The 23477-nt window shown below is 38.7% G+C and overlaps 1 protein-coding gene across 3 annotated transcripts in view; it reads right to left on the bottom strand.

Annotated features, from left to right (window-relative positions):
- LOC103474994 (rho guanine nucleotide exchange factor TIAM1-like) overlaps positions 1 to 22580 on the bottom strand; it is a 49092-nt gene extending 26512 nt beyond the window's left edge. Inside the window, exons 1-4 of one of the 3 annotated variants that reach the window (XM_081614596.1) lie at positions 22418 to 22580; positions 7205 to 7282; positions 1674 to 1760; positions 671 to 1586 (exon numbers count right to left, since the gene is read on the bottom strand). In XM_081614596.1, coding sequence (XP_081470722.1) covers positions 671 to 1576 — 906 coding nt within the window. In that variant the 5' untranslated portion in view covers positions 1577 to 1586; positions 1674 to 1760; positions 7205 to 7282; positions 22418 to 22580. Of the gene's footprint in view, positions 1 to 670; positions 1587 to 1673; positions 1761 to 7204; positions 7283 to 21820; positions 21869 to 22417 lie in introns of those variants that run through there. The other 2 variants (XM_008426338.3, XM_008426340.3) reach the window with 2 other exon arrangements.
- Between the last annotated feature and the right edge of the window lie 897 nt (positions 22581 to 23477).

Here is a 23477-nt window from a genome sequence, read left to right as displayed (position 1 = left end):
GGCATGAGCTGAAGGTTCATGCACAACATTCCAATATGGAATTTGACTATGGCACTCTAAAAACGTTCATTGGGAATTTGTTGAGCCAATCAGAGGTGGGCTTGGTGGATCGGATCATTGAGCTACTAGATGACAAACCATAAAATTACGGCAGCTCGCATGGATTCTGAAGAAGCAAAGTAGCCCCAGACCATCACACTACCACCGCCACTTTTGACAGTCACTACTTTGTTGTTTTCAAAAAATTGCCACCATCATAGGAGATGTGCCTATGGGAAAGTTTCACTGTTGTCTCTTTTGGGATCATTAAGATGTTTTTTTTAACCTTTGTGGTCCAAAAGAATAAAGAATATAGACAGATGTGGTTTATTCTATATTTTTGCTTGAGTAGTCAATACAACTGTAATATTAAACATGCTAAAGGAACAAATGTGTCTTTTCCATTCTAGGAAATGTAAAGATCATGTTACATTTTGTGTAAATACCTTTATGTGACAACACCTTGGTGTGTTTACCTAAGCTTATCCTGTTATGAACAGCTGTTTCATTTTTCATGAATCCATGTCACATTTCAGAAATGATATTATTATTATTCTTATTATTATTATTATTATTATTATTATTATTAGAGATGTGTAAGGTGAACTCACAGATAAAGCAAAGATCTCACCTGTATGGTCTGCGCCCTCCGGCCCTGCATACTCTTGCACATTGTGGCTTGGAGGTTGCTCAGGCCTTCAGACAGGCAGTGGGAACGTCGGCAGGGAAGAGTGTACGCGCCGTATGAAGTCCCGTCCTCCTCTGACGGTGACAGCCTCTTACCGTCCTCTCCCTCTCCCACGGACCTGTTGGTGTCATGCCACTTGGAGTAGCGGCCGTGGGTTCTGGAAGCCGGGCTGGTGTCACTGTACAGTTCATCCAGCGAGTTTGCTCTGTCGGCGGAGTCTGTTGGGCTGAACTGCATGTGGCCTTCACAGTCAGGGAAGTCTCTCTCATTAGCCATGTCGATGATCTCCTCAGTGCTGGTTAAATTATCTTGACTGACATCAGACAGGGAAAATTCTAGGCTGTCATCTCGCCAGGTGTCTGCAGATTTTGATCTCTTTTTGAAGCTGATTGTCTCTTTGGAGCACTCTAACGTCTGCTGAATATATTTAACCTCATTTGTGTACACTTCCTCATCCTGCGTCTCTTCCGCAGTGGGACCAGGTAGGGTTATGTGCATTGTATTCATATGCACTGAGGGATTGGCCAGATCATTATGAAAGGATATAGGGCGCAAACTCATTGCCACACGATCCACCCAAATGGGGCTTCCAAAGTCAGGGAAGTTGTTTGTTTCATTGAAGGGTTCCAAGCCATTGTCAGCTAGGGATTGTGGGATGCTGGGGGTGCTACTTGACCGAGTGCTCGTCTCAGAGTTTCTGTGCTCCATTTTCCCCGACGAAGCATGCCGAGAACGCCTGGACTGTTTGTTGGAAATGCGTAGAGACCGAGACATGTGCTTCCGTGACAAATAGCCACGTCCAGTACTGTAGAGGGCATGTTCCCCGTTTTGGCTCTCAGTGTTCCCCATGATTTAGAGTCTACATAGAAAACAGATACATTTATTTTGTGCTCCATTTACAAATCAAACTAACAGACATGGAAACTGTTCAATATTTTTGGCATACCTGCAGAACTTTAAGGATTTTTCTGGCATCTTGTCACCGAATCTTCAGACGACTTGAGACCTCAGCAGCTGTCAGGTCCACAAAACCCTAAAAAATACAAATTCATGTTTGTTTTTCAAGAAAGCATTCTTTATTTTATTTTAGTAAAGAATCAATGGCAACATTACAAGAAATTACAATGTATACAAAACTAATTAAAAGAATTGTAGTTTGGGAAAAGAAGATAGGAGGCAGTTTGTCACTACTGACCTTCCTATAAGGAACATACGTTGACAACAGACCAGGTAAATTGTTTCCAGTCAAGTACAAAATATGTTGATTTAATTATATACTAATTTTATTGAATTTTACACTCCTAAACTTATCCATTTTCCATATTTTTAGACAGGAAATGATGAACATGAGCAATTCTTTGTGCATTTAACAAAGAAGGATCATTGGTGGCACATCACCTCTAACCTCCATCCTCCATCTAAATTACCATTCATAAAAAAATGCACAAATTGTGTCATTTTGAGGGTTTTCAAGGTGGTAGTTTTAGTTTTGGCCCTTCTCAATGTAGCCATTGGCGTCACCCCAAAAGCCCAACTACTCTGGATTTATACTAAATAAAGACTCTCTATTGCAGATAAGCAGTTGCCTCACTTATAATGTTTTGACGCAAATGTCAGCAAAAATCCTGCATTATACCTTTGAGCCACTAAAGACAAAAAATATAATAAATGATGTACGCATGTAACTTGCTACACTTCATAAAGGAGATAACAAAGGGACATTAATTTCAATACGGGACAGATATAGCAGTGTAATAGCATAAAGCAAATGCAACTTCAACTGGTTTACTCAGATAAACAACCTTTTACTTTCTCAACAAGTTTCGGTTATATTAACCAGCTAAAACCTCCTATTAAACCGATATTAAACCGATCATCAAATATGATGATTGAGTCAACCCCTTTTAAAATGCACCAGAGACTGCAGTGACAGGCTGAGTGAACATGAGTTATTTAAAGCTGAAGTGAACCAACGTGTTGTTCAATTACCATTTGTTCTCAGAAGCTACCCCCTGCTGTATAGGGGAACTGCAAGCAGGAGGAGGGTTTTCACCAGACCACTTATTCAGACTCCATCCACCGTCCTCAAGGCAGGACAACTCCCCCCGTTTTAAACCCAGAGACCATCAGCAGATGGGAGTGAAGATTACCCAGGGATGCAGCTCTTATCCCCCCCTTCATGTTTCCTTTTCTAGCTTTAGGACTCTTTAGGGGTTGCAGTGTTTTAGTATGCATGTGTGTAGCTGATGCATGCAAGTGAAAAAAAAAAAAAAACAACCTCCCGCTGCTGCATGCACTCAAGCTTGCAGTGATGGGAGTGTTACATAAACTCTTTCTGACCTTGTTTTTCTATCTTGTTGCGCCCATTTCTCTGTCTTAATTATGTTCTCCGATCACCACTGACTTGCACTGCAATGGATAATGTTTTAGATTATTAATGTAATCCTCTTTTTATATAATTGACAGGAAAACAAACAGGAACAAACACAAAGTATAAGTGCCTGCAACATTACCCTCTGCGCTACATCAGGGCCGTACCATTTCCTGCTAAAGTTTCTTCATATTTTATTTGTTTGAATGTTAAAAATTAATGGTTCTGCAGATGTCATCTTGTGTAGAGAAAAATAAAGTATTTTAGGCCTGAAGTCCAAATATGTCTGCTAATGAAGGTTCTGCTACTTAAAGAGGATCTCTAAAACTGTGGAATAGTATATATAATATTATATTACATAATATAATATAATATTACATCATATAATATTATATTATAATTTATTATATTATACAAATCGTTCATGTATTAATGCTGCATCAAGAGTTAATCACTTGCTAACAAGTTGGACAGCAAACTGCACACAGATGTTTTTCTTGTGGTACAGTACAGTACAGTACAGTAGTCTATTGTCCACTGTAGCTTACTAGTGAGTGTATTTATGAGAAAACAGAACTTATTCAAATGTCAACAGAACAGTCACTGATCAGTGTCCCAGATATCCTCCTATAAAAAGATAGTAGAGTTCTCCATAAAGGCTTTTTTTTTTTTGGCAACAAAACCCGTAACAACTGAGCATGACTGAACCTGCCTGCCTCTGTAACCCAATATAAGTTGCAACATATGTGTGCTTTTGCTTTTTAAGCCTGGATCCACAAATTAAGGTAACCATTTTAAGACACATGAACAGTTAACAGAGAAACAGAAATCTGGGATAACAATATCTCTCTGTCTTACTAACCTGCAATAGGAAACAAGTAGAGTATTGTTCCAACTTTTTCTAACCCGACTTTCCAATCCCCTTTAGTACTTGTGTGTGTAAATTGTGTAGTTGCAACAGTAGTAAAAAAAAAAAAAAAAAACACTCCAAATTAAAAAAAGGTTTCCACAGTGCCAGGGCCAACCAAACTAAATAGGAATAGAGCCGTCTCTCTTCTTGACAGCACAGAAGAAATGTAGCCACTAGTGAGAATGTCAATCATTTCACATTGATGCATGTGTAGGGAAAGCATCATGCCACTGGGATTGTTGGGACACCGATCCGGGTCAGTTCAGCTACTTGTCATAAATCCTCATAGAGGCTCATCAACATAACCATGCTCTCCACAGAAAACAACCTTTAGTCGCATCACAAACTGATACCCCTGTCTTGGAAAAACAAAGTACACGCGAACATTTATGGATTTTGCTTAAAGCTTCATTGGTGCCCTGGGACTTTTAAGTTTCCTAAACATGAAGTAAACAGTGATTTGCCTCTCATTTCAGCAGGATGTGTAGGTGCGGAGAATAGCTTGACTCATAATTTGCTTCTGTAACAATCCAAAAATAGGAACACAACCGCAAGACTTTTTAATGCATCTATAACAGCAACAAAACCGCTTCTAGGAAAGTAGAGATTCAACAAAGCTACCACCTATTTGGGAAGGTGTGAATACACGGAAAGCATTATCATGCCTCTAGGTAGGCAAAAAAAAATCTACATTTATCTGTACCTATATTTAACCATAAACATTTTCTATGTTCTCCCTGTGCATGCAGGCGTTTTCTCAGGGTACTCTGACTTCCTCCCACAGTTACAAAACATCACTGTTGGGTTAATTGGTCCCTCTAAATTGTGTCCAGGTGTGAGTGTGTACATGGCTGTTAGTTAGGTACATTTTTCTGCTTCAGGTTGAAATCTTATTTAAAAATAAATACACTTTGCTCTAGAAGCTTGCTGCATTTGTTAGATGTTTTTCATGTCGTACTTACTTTCCATCCGTCAATTAAAGCTGTTTGGAGTCTGAGCTGCAACCTTAAGGTTTTCTGTTTGCAGTTTCTCAGGATGCTGCGCTTCAGCGGGAGCTTTCTGGGACATCCACTCTTTGGAGTATTGCCAACTCTCTTAAATGCTGCATCCACAGAAATCATTCTCTCTGCAGAACGGCTGTGTCTGAATTATCTTGGACTGGCCTTATAATCCATAGTGATTCTCCAGGATCAATACTGCAGTGCTTTTCAAATGCATTTTGTAAAACTGGACGCTAAAGACCAGCAAACTGCAACAACATCCGGTCACACTTAATGATAATTAAGTAAATCGATGCATCTAGCAAGATGTGCCCAGTTGCTAATTAACCTCATAATTCAAATAAGCTATCATGGAAAAGCAGTGTAAGTTTTTATTAAATGAATGCCTTTGTAGTTTCCCATTTGGAATTGTTATCTTTATGTATTCCCTGGTAACACCACAATTTGTATAATGTCCTTATAAATAAAGATTTTTCTAAACAATGGCCTGAGGGAAGGGGGTGTCACTATGTCAGGTCTAAGCTATGTGAAGGGTAGATTTAAGGTCCTTTTGTTGCAAAACAACACTTAAAGGCACATCTTACGACTGAGAAATTCCTAGGCTTGCTGGAACAGGAAGAGGAAACTGTCAAAACCCCCATTTAACTTTGTTCCTTAGACACTCGGAGACCCAAAGCCAACTTACTTTTATCTTTTGAAAATCCCCCCAGAGGCAAAATCGGATTTACCAACAGCTAAAAGTGAACAAAGATTCTTCAAGTCATCAACTTTAAATATGCGGTCTAAATAGTTTAGCCACAAAGCCTACAAAAAAAATAAAGTGTAATATAAAAAGGCAACAAAAAAAATGTTTGCAGGGATGAGAGACACCAAATATGCTGTTGAAAAGAATGCACTGTGCTCACTAGTGACAAGCTGAAACATAAAACCCTATAATCTAAACACAGCAGGCTCTTAAGATAATAACACAGGTAGGTATACAGAACAGGGGAGGGATTCGCAAATTAGGGCTGCACTGAAGACGGATCATATTTTCCAGCTAATAAACTCGCATCCGTATGTGTGCAGGAATAAGACCCAAACAGCAACACTATGACTGCTTTTCTTCAATCAGTCGTTGTTTATCTGCATATAAAACTGTAATCCTAGTACTGTTTAGGCGCAACAGTACTATTCCGACAATAATTTTCCCACCTTCCTTTAATTTTATATTGTCTTTATTTAAACTGAAATCTCGTTTTTTTTCTATATTTCTTCTTTTTTTAGTTCTGGTAATACTTACAGTATATAACTATACAGTTAAAACCAGAAGTTTACATACACTTAGCAAAAGGCACACCTTTTATTTCTCACTGTCTGAAGATGTACCGGACCAAACGTCTCCTGTTATAGGCCAGTCAGAATCATCCAAATTATTTCTATTTATCAAGGTCCAAAATAATGACAAAACAAGTTGCTATCCTCCTGGCTATTGAAGGCTGCATGCTCAGAGTTGGGGCCAGTGGGGTCTGAGCTCAGTGGGGTGTTGTGCACTAAGCTGACAAGTGGCCATCTGGAGTGTCAGTGAATGTCTGGCTGTGTTGTATATTGTGTGTTACTCCAATGCCTCAGTCAGAACCTGTTAGCATCGTTTCTCCCCCTGATTTAATAATGGTGAAATCTGTGGTGTCATTAACTGAAAATTAAAAGCCTGTGTCATTTTATTATGATAATACTGTATATATAAATGTACACTAATCAAGCAAACCACACGTGTTGGTTTAAAATTAATTGCAGGTTTTAGGATTTACAATTATAATAATGCTATTATACATATTGTAGTTTATAAAAATGCAGATACGATGGTTTTCACTGGATAATCAATCCTTCAGTGGAGACAAAGACGACCTGTGTGTCTTATTGGACCCATTGTTACATTTTAACAACTTGAAAGGATGACACATTGCACTTGCAGGGTATATTTGACTACATCTTAGTCTCAAAATGTTCTGAGATATCATTTATGTTAATAACTCCTAGTGAAATGCATTCTATATTAATTCATTACATACTGATGTTTCCAAGCGTTTCTATTAATGATGATTTTCTGCTTGCAGCCAACAAAACATGTCATTTAAGATTAGAATATTGAAACAGAGTAATACAAAACGTTTTAAATACAGAACTGCAGGCTTTTGGAAAAGTATATTCATTACCTGCTTAAATGTTTTCCTTTAATAAGGCCAAACCAAATGGCATCATTGGAACATGTTTTCTTGTCATTAGGTTGGAAACTATGTGGTTTAAAAAAAAATAAAAATTAACGTCATTTTCCACCAATAACAATTACCTCAGCAATTGTTTCCATCTTCTTTTTAGAAAACTTGGATGTTTTTCTTTATTTTGCAGCCTATAAATAGAAACATAGTGCCCCCTCAAAAAGGCTGCAGACCCCTGTTTTAGACCAAACACAAAAGTTCTGCTTCAAACAAACACACTGGGATGAAGGAACTGAACAGCAAGATCATTTACGCGATTGCTGTTTGTCAATTAGTTTGTTTTCACCTTCAGGCACACAGTGTGAGTTGTTAAAGTCAGTGTACACATGTTTGCGTTCTTCCATCCGAGCCCACCAGAATCTGGAACCAGTACTACTACAAAGTCATTTCATGCAGGAAAAAAGAAACCGCTTTACACCTTCACATTGGTCTCAAAAGCAAGATGATAGTGTGGTTGTTAGCAGGTTTTTAGAGCAGTGTAAAAAAAGGTCCTGTGTTCTTTAAAGTGACATGGAGTCCGATGTTGAGCTGCAGCTGTTGTTAAAAAAGCCTAACGACATCTTGGTCCCTACCAGTGTTTCCTCTGGGGTATCCCTGCATGCAGAGGTCACTGCTATCCCTGGCAAAAATATGAAACCACCACATTGCAGGATGGTTCACTCAGCTGTTTTAACTTTGTACTTAAAAAGAGCAAATGTGACATTTTTATGTGACAACTCCACATTCCGGTTTCGTAAATCTAAAAAAATAAAAAAAGACTAGTAATCGGTTTTTTGTCAGATAAAAGTAGAAGGTAGTGTAATTCTGCAATTGAGTTAGAAGTTTGAAAAAATAGAGCTCTTCTGTTTTTGCAACTTCACAATTTTCAGTCAAAACAATGCAAAGGATCATTTTTGTACTTTACATTAGAATATGTAACATCATTAATATAGAAACTTAATGTAAGAAAAAAAAATGCAGGAATTCATAAATACCTCAAAAATGGAATGAAGAAACGCTAATATGGTCTGGTCTTGATATTTAACATTTCACTTCAGTGTTGGAGGTGCCAGTTCCAGACTTTCTTCTCCACTGAGCTGCTACTCAAATGCCAACTCCAACACACAGACTCACAGTTTCTCATTGACAGCTTTTCAAAGCACCTCAACAGCTGCAAGTTGAAAGCAGTCATAAACCACTAGACCTCAGACCAGCATTAGGTTCCAATATTAGCACCTTCTCATGTTTATTATTTGCTGCGGAGGAAATTTGCATTTTTGAATCATGAAGCAGTCAGAGGAATTTTTGGTAAACAGTCCACTATCTTGTCTTTCAGTAAGCAAATATCCATATGCAAACCAGAAAAGAAAAAAAAAATCATTTACATCTGCAGTCTCGCAACGGTTACACAGTTACATCCAATCAGAGGAATGAAACCGGTGACGATGTAGGAACGGAAAAGGGCCTCCATATTGTGAAACAATGCCCTATGTCATAAATGACTCTGACTGGCTTCGTCTAAAAAAAAAAGGTTGGGTGGAAATATTAATGAGAGTGGAGCCAGATGCATAAAATGTGAGATTTGAGATGTAAACTGATCTCTCAAGACTAATACGCTTCAAAATATAACAGTGTTCTCAAAAGAGAGAGCAAGATTCAGAATTTCTTCTACCTGAAGTTTATCAGGATTTCCATAAAATAAATATTTATATATTTCATCATTAGGCGCTGAGAGCCCTTTTCAGACTCAGATGTTTAAAAATAATTGAAGGAGAAAGAAGCTACGTCACATCAACATGAGGTTAATTCAGGATGCGAAAGACAGAGAGTGAAACTAATAGCAGATAACAAGAAGGATGAACAGAGCTACACTGTTTTATCAGTTTGAGTTTTCAACCTTTGTCATGGAACATGCTAGATTTGGAGATGTTAGCAGCTTTTCCTAAATCTCAAAGTCTAGGTAAGGATGGACATTCGTTAAAATACTCATACACAGACTACATTGTTAGCATTGCTAGCTGCGCTAACAGAATTTGATATGTCCGTCCCTGTAGATCTCCTACATTTGTATGCCAAAATATTTCCAAAGGGTCCACACTTAAAGTGTAATCAAAACAATGGAACAATATTTTCCAAAAGATTCATTCATGCACTTCCCTTGGGCATTTCCAAAAAGCCAAACATCAGATTCCAGGTCAGTAAATGGAGAAAAACCATTCATGCTTTCAGTCTGAGTGTGTTTCATTTTATACACCACCATAAGTACACACTCCACTCAAAATCACAACTGGGTCAACGTCAAGATGAATGTTCACATTTATGATTCCAATATTAATGAGCAGGGAATTCATGTTCCAGGTTGTTTTGCAAATAGAAACTAGAGACACAATAGGTCTGTTCCTGTTAGATGCTGCAGTGGGGGGAAAATGTGTGTGTTTGTTCCCTACCTCATAGTGAATGCAAAAAATAACTATCCAAAATAAAAATTAAAAAAAATGTGCAAAAATAATTGTGCTATCTTTTAATTCCTGCATAATGTCTCCAGCTCGCCATCAAGGCTATATGTTCAATGTTCACCATCTTTAAACTATCTTTCTAAACCCCATGAAGTTGTCTACAGCACACCCCAGCAATAAGTTGCCTGAAGCTCCCAGCTTTCTGCTGTGATGCACTTGTTCCACAGAGCAGAAACAAACAAGATCTCGGCACACATGACTGCACAAAGCAAGGTAGAAAATGAGTCAATTTCCTCTCAGCAACTCTGTTTACAGTAATATAACAGTCCTCTTTACTAAACTGCATGTGCTGGACCCTAGTACGTCCAAGTTAAACTCGACGTCACTACTTCCCTGTGTGTTACGCAGCACATTATGAAGGTTAATACAAGCATAAAGGAACTAAAAGCTAAAAATAAGTGTTTAAATGTTAACAAATCTGCTCGCATGTGAAATAACATTGGCTTTTACATTGTGTGGAGAGAGATGTCTGCATCGTGGCCGTGATCCTGCATTCTGCTTCATATGGTCAAAGCGTTACAAGCTTAGTTCTGAGAGACCACATGATCCTGACAAATGCTTGTGGCTTGTAAATCTACAATATAGCCTTTGTTTAACTGCACAGAGGCTTTCCAAGCTTAAGACTGTGAAAGCAAGCTCCTCCACACGTTTGCCTTTTCTGGAGACAATTTTGTTGAAAGAGAATAAAAGCTAATTACATTTTCTGCATATTATTTTTGGGTACAAAGCTTTTTTTTTTCTTTTTAAAAAGGACGATTTGTTTCATTATTAAGGTTTCTCTCCTTGATTCAGAAGCACTGTTAAGATTTACAACCCAGGCCGTCAGAATCTGACCTCCTGTCCTGCTGAGCCTTGAACGGCACATACATTACCATAACTATGACAGCAGATGACCATTTCTCGCCCTTCTCCCCACCGCAGGAGTCACAGCGCCTTTTAAGCACAATGCTCTGATTTTAAATGAACTCGGACATCATGAAGTCTGCAGCTACCCCCCTCCAGGATGTGCTCTGGGGATTCTTTCTGACTTTGACCACCTCTCACATTTGCAATTCATCATTTGTCTTTCCCAGCATCACAGAACCACCAGTGCAAGCACCAGCAACCGCTTTGTCATTGCAATGACAAAGACGGGCTGCATTGTTTGTTTTCCTGTCGGGAATGGAGCGCAATTAAATGTAGGTAATATATTTTTTTTTTGCTTTACACTGGAGTTCTACAGGTATAAAATGGTTGAAAACAAAGGTCCGCTTCCTACGTCGTACGTTAAGCCGGGCCTGAAACGCCTTCTTTCCACATTGGTTCCTCGTGTAAAAGCACGGACGAGGAATGGGAGGTTGTAACTGATACACGGTGGATACGCCTCTCGACTGGCAACGACACCAGGCAGAGTCAAATTGCCATGTATGTGTGAAGAAGGGGGTGGAACGCGCAGCACACCTCTCTAACCAGCAACACTTTTGTCAGTCGCAATTTTAGCTCACCGTCTGTAAAAACACAACGATTCGGCTGCGAGCGCCTCTGTTTGGTCTGTGAGAATAACCAAACAGAAACAGCTGTGGTGTCACAACGACGTCCATTTACACCCACAACGTTTGAAACGGGCTGAGATTTTTGAAGATGGTCACAAAATAGAAAAAAATAATAATAATTATATATATATATATATATATATATATATATATATATATATATATATATATATATATAAAGAAAGTAAAAAGTGGAAAATGCAAAAGGAATTCAACAAAAATATAAAACAGTGATAAAGCAGCTGGATGAATCTGCTTGAACAAAAATACCAACTTGCATCTGAAAACCTTAACTTGCATACTTAACACAAACTCAACATGCTTCACCTGTGGAGAGTGTTTTTTGGAACACAAACAGCGTTTCAAAAAGCCAAACAATAACCAGCGAACATAATGACTTACCTTATTATGTAAACCCAGGTGTTTTTTTTTTGTTTTCTGCCACAGAGAACAGTGAAGTAAATTGGAATCTAAGTTTAAGATTCCCTGATGTGAATTCCCAGCAGAATGACTACTATTTGCACAGAGGAGTTGGAAAACAGGAGGAGGGAAAGAGGGGGAGTGACTCTTTATTACCCTAAGCCACCCACCCCCCAAACACACTCCAGCTGATACTCTCCTCCCTCTCTTATTCTATAATTTCATCTCCATAAATTACAAATCTATTGCCAGCAGGAATGCTTGTTCTCTCTCTCTGTAAATTCCCTCTAAAGGAAATGTGATATTTACACAAATTGCTGACTTTTGAATGCAGAAAATTGGAGGTTTGTTGGTTTTTCAGAATAACTCAAAAAATAATCAGTTCAGCTAGACTTCATGGCCAAAGAATATTAATCTGCCTTTGCATGCACATGCACGTGAAAGACATCCCATTCTATAGGATTAATATTTTGTTGGCCACCCCATTTGCAACGATGGCAGCTTCAACTCACAAGCCCAAGATACACTGCTTGCATCCGACTCTTCAAGTTCTGATCCGTTTTTCCATGACCCACAGGCTCCAACTCAAAAGTCCCTCTACGGACTACTGGACTTGCGGGATTGAGTATTCACAGAAGAGTACGTGCCATAAATCCCCCCCCATCGTGACAGTAAACTCAAAATGCTCAAACAAGCTCAAAGAAGATTGTCATTTCACGGTTCCATTTAATTTCTGTACTTCCGAGCTTCTACCATGGGTACGTACATAACTTTTCTTTGTTAGTAAAAGATTTTGTTTGTATTTTTCCCCAAAGCGGATCTGTTTTACTTTTCCACCGTGTCTCACTTCCCATTTCACTCATAACATTGTCATCAAATTGCCTCATACTTCCGACCAAGGTACACATGGAGGCTATTTTGGTCAGACATTTGGAGACACAGTCGCAGGGAATCGCTAGTGGTCTGTGAGGCCCCATTAACTTTAATGTGTTCTAATTGCTTATTTTGGTCAAATCAGATGCCAAATTGGATCTGGTGCGTCTTGCGCTTTATAGTCAGTTTTATTGTAAAAACAATCCATTTTGACTACAGCTTATAAGCCTGTTAGTTTCAACCATGTTTGAAACGGAAGAAACCTTTTGGATGAGAAATAAAATGTCAAGAATGAAGGAAAGAAATCTAGTTGTTTTCTACTTAAGCTGTATAGAAGGAAATTAGGTAATTCAAAAATTACTTCCTCCATAACTTCAAAATGACTAAACAATACAACAGGGTGTTAAGCTTTAACTTAACTTAAAGCTTTCTGCCATTCATAATATTCGACTAAACTTACGTCACCAAATAAAGCCACACGTTGAAAGCAACTGAGTAGCGTATTTTCGTGACAAACTGTTTTTCCAGGAAATATACTGAAAATTTAACTTCAAGATTTTGTTTCACCCCAAGAAAGTAATCCTGATTTGACATCCTGTTTTAAGGATCAGAGTAGGCTCGGTAAAACTTGATTCTGGAAAATGAAAAAGACTACTCTGTTGTCATGTATGATTCTAAAGATTCAGGCAACCTAATGGACTACATGAGAAGCGCACAGCACATCTTGCATGGTAATCACGTCAGCTCTGACGCAGAACTGCAGAGGACACAGCAGAGACAAAAAAAATAGATGGGGGGGAATGTAAGAGTGAGGGCAACACATCGCATGCTTAACAGCAGCCTGCATCATGTGCCCCAGAAAACAGCTTGGCATGCACACCGAGCAGTGAAACATCCCCTGAGCAAGTGTGTGTGAGAAACCTCCAGCCAAGGAGGAAAGACAACAAGAGCTACGAGCTTATGTGTCTTCTGTTCAAACTCAGAAGTTGGAAATTTTGACTTCTAAGTTGAAAGATAAGTCAAGTGGAAAGCTCTCAAGACAAAACTCTGACTTGAAAAGTCTGGGTTACCTGGCTAATGCTGAGATCACCCATGTCAGTTTGAAGCTCAGATCTGGTTCTGTGTACTACACCTCCAGTAAATCAGTACAAAGCCCAAAAAACTGATTTTGGACGTGTTAATCTATTGCTCTGGGTCTGACTAAGGCTGTGCTGGGCAAACAATTCTTCCAAAACCACTGTGGCTCATCATTTCTTTGCCTAGTCTTCATCTTAAATTTGTAGTGTCTTTGGAAACTGATCTAAAAAAATGAATCCATTTTAGTTTTCTAGCAAAAAGGGGGGAAAAAACAATAGTAAAGTGGGCATAGACACCATATTCCCCGATAGTCACCAGATATCTAGTCAATATGTATGTTTTATTTGGGGGAAAAACAAATGAAAAAAAACAAAGTTTATATTTTCCATTTTCCATAATATTCCATTACATGGTTTCCAGTGAAACCATAACATTTTTGTTGCGACTGAGCCATAGGTCGACACTGGGACTTTTTGAAACCAGTTCTCCAAGTGCAACTTTTTGGTAGCACCCCACATGAAAGTGTGAAGTACTCTGCAGGTGTGAAAGCGACCAGTCACAGAACGCACAGCTGAAGGACGACGTTAACGTTCAAAGGACGTACGAGATTTGACGACATGCTAAAATCCCAGTGCCATCTAGTGCCCTGGCATGGTAACTACAGCAGGTTCCACGTGGCTCGGCAGTCTCATCTAAAGATGGACGAAGTGCTGTCTAAATGCGACACTTGTTCCCGATCAACACCAGAAGATACCAGCAGTTTGCGCGCAGCAAACGTATGTAAACGAAGTATAAAGCATTTATTTGATCCTGGACCAGAGTTGCAAATGCAAATGTCAATCTCAGTTTGGCAAAAATATTGTTATTCCAGACAAGATTTGAATTTAATAATTTAAGCAAAATAATAATTAAAACATACAAGACTGACTTCCCATTCTGAGCCAATCTTCACGTGGCTCAGAAGGTTGTGACCCTGATAAAATAACTGAAATGCCCTCATAAAGACAAAGGTGCCTTGTTTAGAGAGGGATTACACAAGATGAAGCTCTGAGCCAGATTCCACCAAACTAGGGTCAGGATATTTCAAAAATACAAATTATACAAAAAATTCCCTATTGATACTTTCATACTTTTTAATTAGCATTCAAATAGCTACTGTGTGATCTTAAAAAGGACTTGGAAGCACATGACAAAGCATGAAAAATGTCAATTAATACATTCTGTAACCCAAACCTATGCACCTCTCCTTTAACAAACAGAACATTGACTGGAGTAAAAATGCATGAATGATGTGGGTTAACGCTGATGCCTTGTCGACTGTCACCACAGGCATTTCAGAAATGTAGATTGCTTGGTTGCAGCTCAGCTAAACTTAAAACCGTTTATGTCACTGCTGGCAGAAGGGTAATAAGCCCACACTCAGCCAGGAGCTGATGTAGCTGAACATCCAAGGCACTGATTGCTCTGGAGCAATTTGCCAGGTGATGCTACAAATACAGACGTTTAATATTTTACATTACTGGTACTGTCCAAGGACCCAGATGCGCTAAGCTCTTTAATAAATCACCATTTAATGCATTTGCGGGCAAGTAAATCAAATGATTTCCACTCTCATCATTGCTAATGAATAGAGGCAGACAGTCAACATAGGTTCCCTCTAAGTGCTTGTTTCTTTTTCCTTAAAGGGACGAGGACATTTTTAAAGTCCAGCTCTGTTAAAATGTTACTGACAATAAATATCTTACACACTGTAAATAACTCTCTTAGCATCTTTATTCAGTGTAAGCCCAGAATATTTGGTCCACAAGGTTGAAGCTGACAGCTTAACAGAACGGTCCAAGACCGAAGGGGACTTTATCATCTTAAAACAACAGCACAATAAACAATAAGTCATCAGCTTTCCACTGGGTGTTTACTGACTACAAAGAAAATGATTTACATGCAGCACTTGTGATATTCTTTTGAGAAACGGGTAATATTTTTGCTTTTTACATTTATAAAAGTATTTCTCTCACTAGAAATACTTGATATTTTCCATTCTCAGGGAGCGTTTCACACAGGAAGAACATTGTGGATGTACTACGTTCAAATTGCAACTCCCAAGTAACAAATCTTTGACTTCTGTGTAAATCAATACCCAATACCAACATCCCAATGGGTTACAGGTTCATAAAATACAATATAACGCTTTTGAGACTGACATTGTTTTAAAATTACAGAAGTCCGCTTTGGTCTTGGTCCCACTAGGACAAGATGTAATCTCCATCTATCAATCTTTATAATCTCCACAGAAAGGGTGAAACGAAAATGTCTGTTTTACAGACTTTTACAGGATGCTTCTCAGTTTTACATAACCCACAAGGGTTCAATTGCAAGCTTGCATGCGCCAAGCAGTCTTTATATTAAGATTTCTGTCCCAGATAATAAAACGGCACATGTAGCTGCATCTGGGCAAGGTTTACGGCAATGACCTTCAAACAATGCAAAAAATGACAGAAATATTCAGAATATCCAGAAGATACACAATTGGGAATATGAAAAGGTGTTTGAAAAGCCTAAGACCAACCGTACCGTTTTAAATAATTCAACTCTCATTTTTCTTCTTAGATTAAGGTCACTTACATCCAGAAGTACTTTACATGGATCTTAACTTGTGCTGATTCATAAAGTAAGACAGCACGCAGATTTCCAAGTAAAGAGCAACCTCTTGTCTCCAGTGGAGACGGCTTCTTTTGTCTTGTACAAATTTCTAAATATGACTGCTGAGACTTTTTTTAATGCCATTTTGGGTTACTGTGTAGGGATCTGACACATAAATTATTACTTTTTTGTTCTCTGGAAAGGCTGTTAATACCACTAGATGTGGTAAAAGGCAGCAGAGTTCAAGCCTTTCTAAAGGCAGCAAAGCCCATGTCTAACTGGCTAAATCACAGTCCTGTTGCCCAGAAGAGCTTGGATAAAGGTCAGTTAATAAATAGCCATAGTGTTTTATTATAGCAACTGTGCATAGGCCACTTGATGCAGTATTATTCAAAATGATGTAGTTGTGATATCAAATTCTTTAGTATTTACTATTAATTAGAAGACCATGCAGTAAATACAAACAATGCTGATCACAAACAAGCTTTATTTCAGTTCATAAGGTCACAGTAACCCTGCAAAAATGTATTTTAGAATTATCACACAAACCTAAAGGCCATCGCCAACGATAGGACAACAATTCCGTTCTGCAAGTGGTGGGGGAAAATAAAGTCCATGAGAACGAAGGTTCAAGTGTTTTTATTTTGCACGCATCCTCCTCTTTCACACCGCCCCCTTCCACACCAGAGGAAAGAGATGATCCATTGTGCCAAACAGCACCCAGCACAACTGATATGTAGGGGGAAAAAAAAGAAAAATGTAAGTGCTGTGCAAGACATGAAAGAAGTAACCAGTGCAGGGTAGAGATCATTAGCGGATGATCCAGTGGTCTCCAGCTGAGAGTGGAATCTCAAGAGTCAACATCAAAGACGAGGGTATGGGAGAGGAAAATAATTTAGAGTTCAGAGAGAGAAAAAAGCTCAGATTCATTGGACAAGACTGAGCCTTTACTAACATAGGTGACTGCTCTCCAGAGTTACTCATTAGGGAAGCTTTGAATATATTAAAGTGCAACATCGCAAGCGACTTCATTTAGTCAGCTGTATGCTGAGTTAGTTACACAAAACACTTTGCCCATAATTTACCTTAAGTGAATCTGAAACAGGAGAAAACAGCTACATTAAGCATTTCTTGACCACAGCGTTCGAACAGGACTGGATTAGGATGTCTTGAATTGCTCTAAATGCATCAGTACTTAATAATATAATTCCTATTTAATGAAACACATTAATTATTCTTCCAAAAAGTTGATATAATCAGAGTTTCTTTAACTAAAGACAACCAAGTAGGATATCCGTCATCTTTCCACAAAAACAAGTGAAAACGGGTTGTTTTTTTTAAGACAAGGTTTTCTGTTCCAGTTGAATACTAACATAGTCAGAGGTGGATTCTTCAAGGACAGGATTAGATGAGCATAAAGATCTGAATGTTCACACACACCCTGAAGGTTTAGAAGTACAGAAACTCTGTTTCTTGCTCTCAAGTCATTGCTGCAGCAGGATGTCACGGTGGGTAAACCAGATGTTAAGCAATATTGGTTCCAAAGTTTCTAAATTAATGTGAATTGAATCCATTGATCTTGTGATGGAAAGAATATCCACCAGGTTTAGTTCAATTGGCTTTGATGCTCACTTGAATCCACCACATAGACACTTAAAATCTCTATTAAAATTCCACTTCTAAAGAGGAATTATTCTAAGTATGCTACTTTAATAACAGTTTAGCTCCAAGTCAACACAAAAGTACTAAGAATGAAATTACTGTAGTTGTTTTTCTGACTGATGCGGTGCGGTGAAGTTAGCCTAACTCTTGTCTCCACAAAGTGACTCATAGCCTCAGTATTTTTGTGCACTTAGTATCCATTATTCATCCTGGAACTACAAGACTGGATCAGCCATGTGAAGCTGAAGACCATCACCATGTGCATTTTTGACAGCAGCGCCTGTGTTTCTGCGCACAGCTTCAGAATAGGTGAAACTGAGATGTGATGAGATTTCTGAACATTCACTCATCCCCATAAAGAAAGATGAGAATGTTTGGGGAAGAGTACTGCAGTCCGATATACGGTTAATTTCGATTAGCAGCCCACAGTAAGTTATCAAAATACTGTTAGAGCTCTTTAAAACTGGCTTTAAAGCTCAAAACACAGCTCAATCCTTGTTTCTTTCTAGAACGTGCTACTTTTTTTGCACTTTGATTATAATTTCTGGCTCAATAATTCATGATCATCCAAGCTGGAAGATCAAAGAGCCGCAGATACATTACTTTAGTACTACTTTTGGATCGTATGTTGCTTTCTCAACTTCTTTTTGCAAACATTAAATGCATACATCAAAGTCGTGCTGATGCGCAGGAACTGTTGGCCTCTGGAAAGCATCTGGAAATGAATCTTGCCAAGCCATCTATCAGATAATGTTGGCAGTCAGCACATTACCATTCCATCATCTAAAATATGATGCAAGATAACATCTTCTTAGAAAAAGAAAGGCTTTATACTAAGCAATATGTGTGCTATGAAGAAAGGGGGGTTTCCAATGTTTAGCAGTGAAAAAACAAAATACAAACCCATATAACCTTTGGCATACATCATAAGACTGAATGTAGAGAATTCCTTTTATTAAACTACAAAAAGATGGCAGAGGACCAAAGGAGAGCAGCACATCTGAGATATTTGCTAACAAAGACAGATATCCTGTCAGGCGAAACAGGGGAAGGTTGAGCTCTTCTCTTTTACGGACTACAGCTGAGATGCAAGCAGAACAGCATTGGAAAGCTTTCTTGTTTGTCATCAAAAACACAGCTAGACAAATTGTGATCATGTGCTAAACATGTAAGAAAATTGGGGGCAACCGGTCTTTAAACAATGGATTTTAAACAGGCAGAGAAGTTCATTCAAAATGTAGTGGCAACCTAATGCAGCGTATTTGTAATGAGGATGTAAATAATTCATTTATTTAGAAAATATTATATGTCACTGTATATAGTGGGTTTTAAAAAATCTGACATGTGGAATGATTAATAACATTAATAATTCAAATATTAATCTTTTAGTTAAATCTATGAGAATAAAAATAATAAAATACTCATAAGGCTCGAAGTGTTTGAATGGGCCAATAGATTAATATTTGCAAAGTATTGACATAAATGTCTAAAACAGAAATGTAAATCAGGATCTTAGAGGTTTTATTGTAAAAAAAAGGAACCATTTGGCTCTTTGGGTTGCATCTTCAAAAATTGGGACATATTTGTTTTCGTGGGTAACTGTTGGTGTGCAATGTATTTATTTTCCAAATTTGACAATCTGTATTTTGTGCAACTCAAATATTTCCAAATAGCTAAATCGGTATCTGTTGGTACTGAGTGTAAAAGAAATGATGCCTTTATTTCAGCCAGCAATAGGTGGGAGAGGGGTAGAGCTGAATCATTCTATGCTCCATATCAACAGAGGAACCTTTAATCAATCATGCATGTTCTCTGGCATCACATTAAAAACACTTTCAATTGTAACTGCATGGCAAAGTAGATTTTGACTGTAGCCAGTCAATGCCTAATGCAAGTTAACAATATTAAGAGTAATATTCTTCTAAAGCTTCTGGAAACTATGGGAAACAGGAACCAAAGCATTCCAATGAATTAATGTTATCACAGTATGCTTTATTTATTATTCACTTGGCACTAAACATAACATCAGAATGTCGTTAATATGTACTTTGCAAATGAAAGAAGAGTTATGCGCCAGTGGGATGGAAATGAATTATTCACAAGAGCCCTTACGAGGGTTAGATTATGCACATATCAAGAAAACACTGTTTTGGTAGCACATACATGAAGCACAAAGTCACGGATTGTCTGAAAAGCTGACAAATTACCATATGAATGTGCAGACATTCTTTCATGAGCAGACAGTTGGTCAAACATTGAAGATCCTTCAGAGTTACAGAGCATGAATACAAGCCAGAGAAGAGCAAAACTGGCTGCTGCTCAACCACACAAATAGGGACAAACAGAAGGTCAGCTCTCTGAACAGGCATGTCACACAGATGGGTTCATGTTACCACCTTTAGGACACATCCCTGAACACTGAGGTCATCCTGCTTGGGGGGTCTTGCTCACTTTTCCACTTTCAAATGCTGAGTGTTTTTGTTCAACCTTGCATGAATTCCGGGACCACGATTTTGTATTATTATTGCTTGTTTAACCAGAAACGGCCTACAATTTGAAATGGTAAAATGTAAAAAGCATAGATGCACATAGAGCAAAAGCCCATTTAACCTTCTGCTTTTTTAACCAGATGTTCAGTTTTCATAGTCTAGCCAAATAACCAAATATTAGTAGGACCATATTAACTTGACAAAATCTCCCACCAGGGTAGAAATATCAAAAGTATTTAAAATATGCAAGTTATTAATTGAAAACAGCATTGATTTAGCTTTAAATGCACTTTTTATGGGTCCTGTGTCTGTATCACCTTAAACGAAGTTTGAAACATGTCAATATTTCAGAACAGAACAGAGTAAAGAATACTGTAATCTGTAAAACTAACTATTAGTCCCAAGATTATTAATGTAAAATGAAAATAAAAGGGGGCTTAATAATGAACCTTGGGGGACTCATTTTAAAATTCTCTAAAACACTGAAGTGTATCCATAGGAAAAACTTGGAATTCATTAGTAGCGACGTCCCTGAATCTACAACATCTCACTGAGCAGATCAACATTCAGGGCAGCATACTGCTGTTCCGTCACCAACGCACTGATAATGTACTTTATTACCAATGTATCTTCCTTTAAAATAAAAATCTGGCACTGATAGAGAATTTGTATAGGATGATGATAACTATCTCAGGGGCTCCACTCTTTAAAACGCCAGTACAAAAAAATATATTACACATCATATCATTATAAAACTGGTGAACAGCTTCCCCAAAACAATAATCAGCAAATATCTGATGCGTCACCTCTGTTAAACTTTGAGTGTTTAAGTTGAAGAGTACTACCGACAGAAGGGGCACTGCTGCAACAACCAGTTCAATTCACTTTTCAAGTATTCCTGCAACTAAAACAGCATTCTTGACACAATTCTGGAGGAGTGAAACTGCATTCTGCAGCAGATTTAAAACACTACCCTGGATTTGTGGGTCATGCTTGTGTTGGCTCACCATAAATACAAGCTGCTGAGAGAAACTGCCCCCCAGCAAAGAGTGAGGTTGTCTTCTGTGCAAAAGCTGTATTTCACTTAGCAGACTGAACTGCAGGGCAGTAACAGGAAATGCATTTAAACTGATCCTAAACAGACGTGTAATGAACAAATATCATCATTAGACTGCATTTTGCTGAAATAGCTCACAGCATGTTGCGGAGCACATCTCTGCAATCTACAGAAGAAAATAAAAAAAATGAGAAGAGGATACCGCAAACAGCGGATTGTAGCTGTGACGCTGCAACAATGCATGACACCATAAGGTCACTGGAGTAAAGCAACAGCACCGGCGACAGACCACCTTCCACATGACTCACCTGTATTTACGCTTTTTCAATACGGGCAGCACCGGGTTAACAGCAAAGCAACAAGAAACGCGCTAAAAAAAAAAAATAAATAAATAAAAAAGCCAAATATTAAAGATCAAGCCAGAATTTTACCGCAATAGATCATGAGAGGTAGAAGATGTTTTGGGGACCTGAACGGAATGAATGCTGCTGCCTGTCCTGCATCTCTAGCAAACGCTCTCCAATCATGCAGCAGAATTGAAATTCATATGTCTGGACATGGATGCGTTAAGCCTGACGTGTCTCGCCATTCGGGCACATGCCCGCTGTTGCCCCCCCCAAAACAACCGACGGTGACTGGATCGGCCCCATTGGACGCCAAACGCTGCGCACCCTGAGGGTAAAAAAGCGCATCCTGTCGGCTTGCCCACTGGACCGCACCGCATCGCACTTCAGCGCGCCAGCGTCTCGCCTCCAGTAAACTTGTATGACTGAGTGACGCGCTCGTGCGTGCACGCGGCGATGGGACCACGCAGACGCATGATCGGACGGTCACCGAGCTTACATTTTCCTCCCTCATTAATAAAGGACAGCATACGTCCCGGTCCCGCTCACATGCTAACGTACCTGTCTTCACCTCCTCTGGGACATGGCTGCCTTTTTCCAGACGCTGAAGTATCCATTCTCCCTCATGCCGGTTTGATATGCGGGTCTGAACGCCGCCGCCGCTCCTCCAAGGTCTGTGTGCGTCCACGGACCATGCGTGTTGTTTCCACATCATTGAGAGAGGCGGAGCCCACGACCCTTGGAGACGGCGCGCAACTGGATCATGACAATGCCACTTACTTACACTTTGAGCCAATCAGATGCCAGTCCATGCAAATCACCTGCTGCTGTTTGCATCCCTTAAGGTGAGGGTATAATGTTTTCGAGAAGAAATTGCAACATTTCTGCTTTTAGAAATTCTGGCTAAATAAATAAAAAAAAAAACAAACAGGTTGATTCAAATTTATATTAGTACCGGGTCCAGGCGTCCTTTCAGCTTCTTTTGATTTTATAAATGCAACAGGAAATTTGACACTAAGCATAACAAGAGAGGGGAAAAGCTGATTCACCACAACCCCATATTACTGGGAGCCTATGCAAAACGTAGGTCACAATTTCAAAATATAATAATGCTCAAGTTCATCTCCATAAAACTTAATATTACCAGAGATTAAAATGACGTCAGTAATCCAATTTAAAAAGCACAATTTATACAGATGTTTTCCACAAAGGGAAAATTTTGTTCAGTAAATTTAAGGTCAGGGAAGAAAAGTGGCAAAAAGGCTGCACATGTAATATTGATATCCATGTTAAGAGGATTATGAAAGAATGTCTTGAAGAACTGCCTCTAGCAACAATACACCCTCTGGGAATGCCGGCAAAAACTTTTTTTAATGTGTTCAGTTTCACAGTATTTTTAAGCATGTGCACTTTTTTTTTTCTAAAACACTTTTTCTTTCTGCTCAACTTCCGTTTAATATGTAATATCATACAGCCCTCTATGAAAAGATAACTTTCATAATTAGGTCTCCTACTTGAAAGTGTTCAAGCTACAGTCTTCCTCATGCTTGTGTTAACTTCTGTGATCCAGTTTTCTCTTGCAGGTTAAACTCTACACAGTTCACATGTTTCTGTTTGTAAT

Source organism: Poecilia reticulata, chromosome 13 (assembly GCF_904066995.2).
Source record: "Poecilia reticulata chromosome 13, P_reticulata-male-v2, whole genome shotgun sequence".
NCBI lineage: Eukaryota > Metazoa > Chordata > Actinopteri > Cyprinodontiformes > Poeciliidae > Poecilia > Poecilia reticulata.
This window is presented reverse-complemented; position numbering and strand designations above follow the sequence as displayed.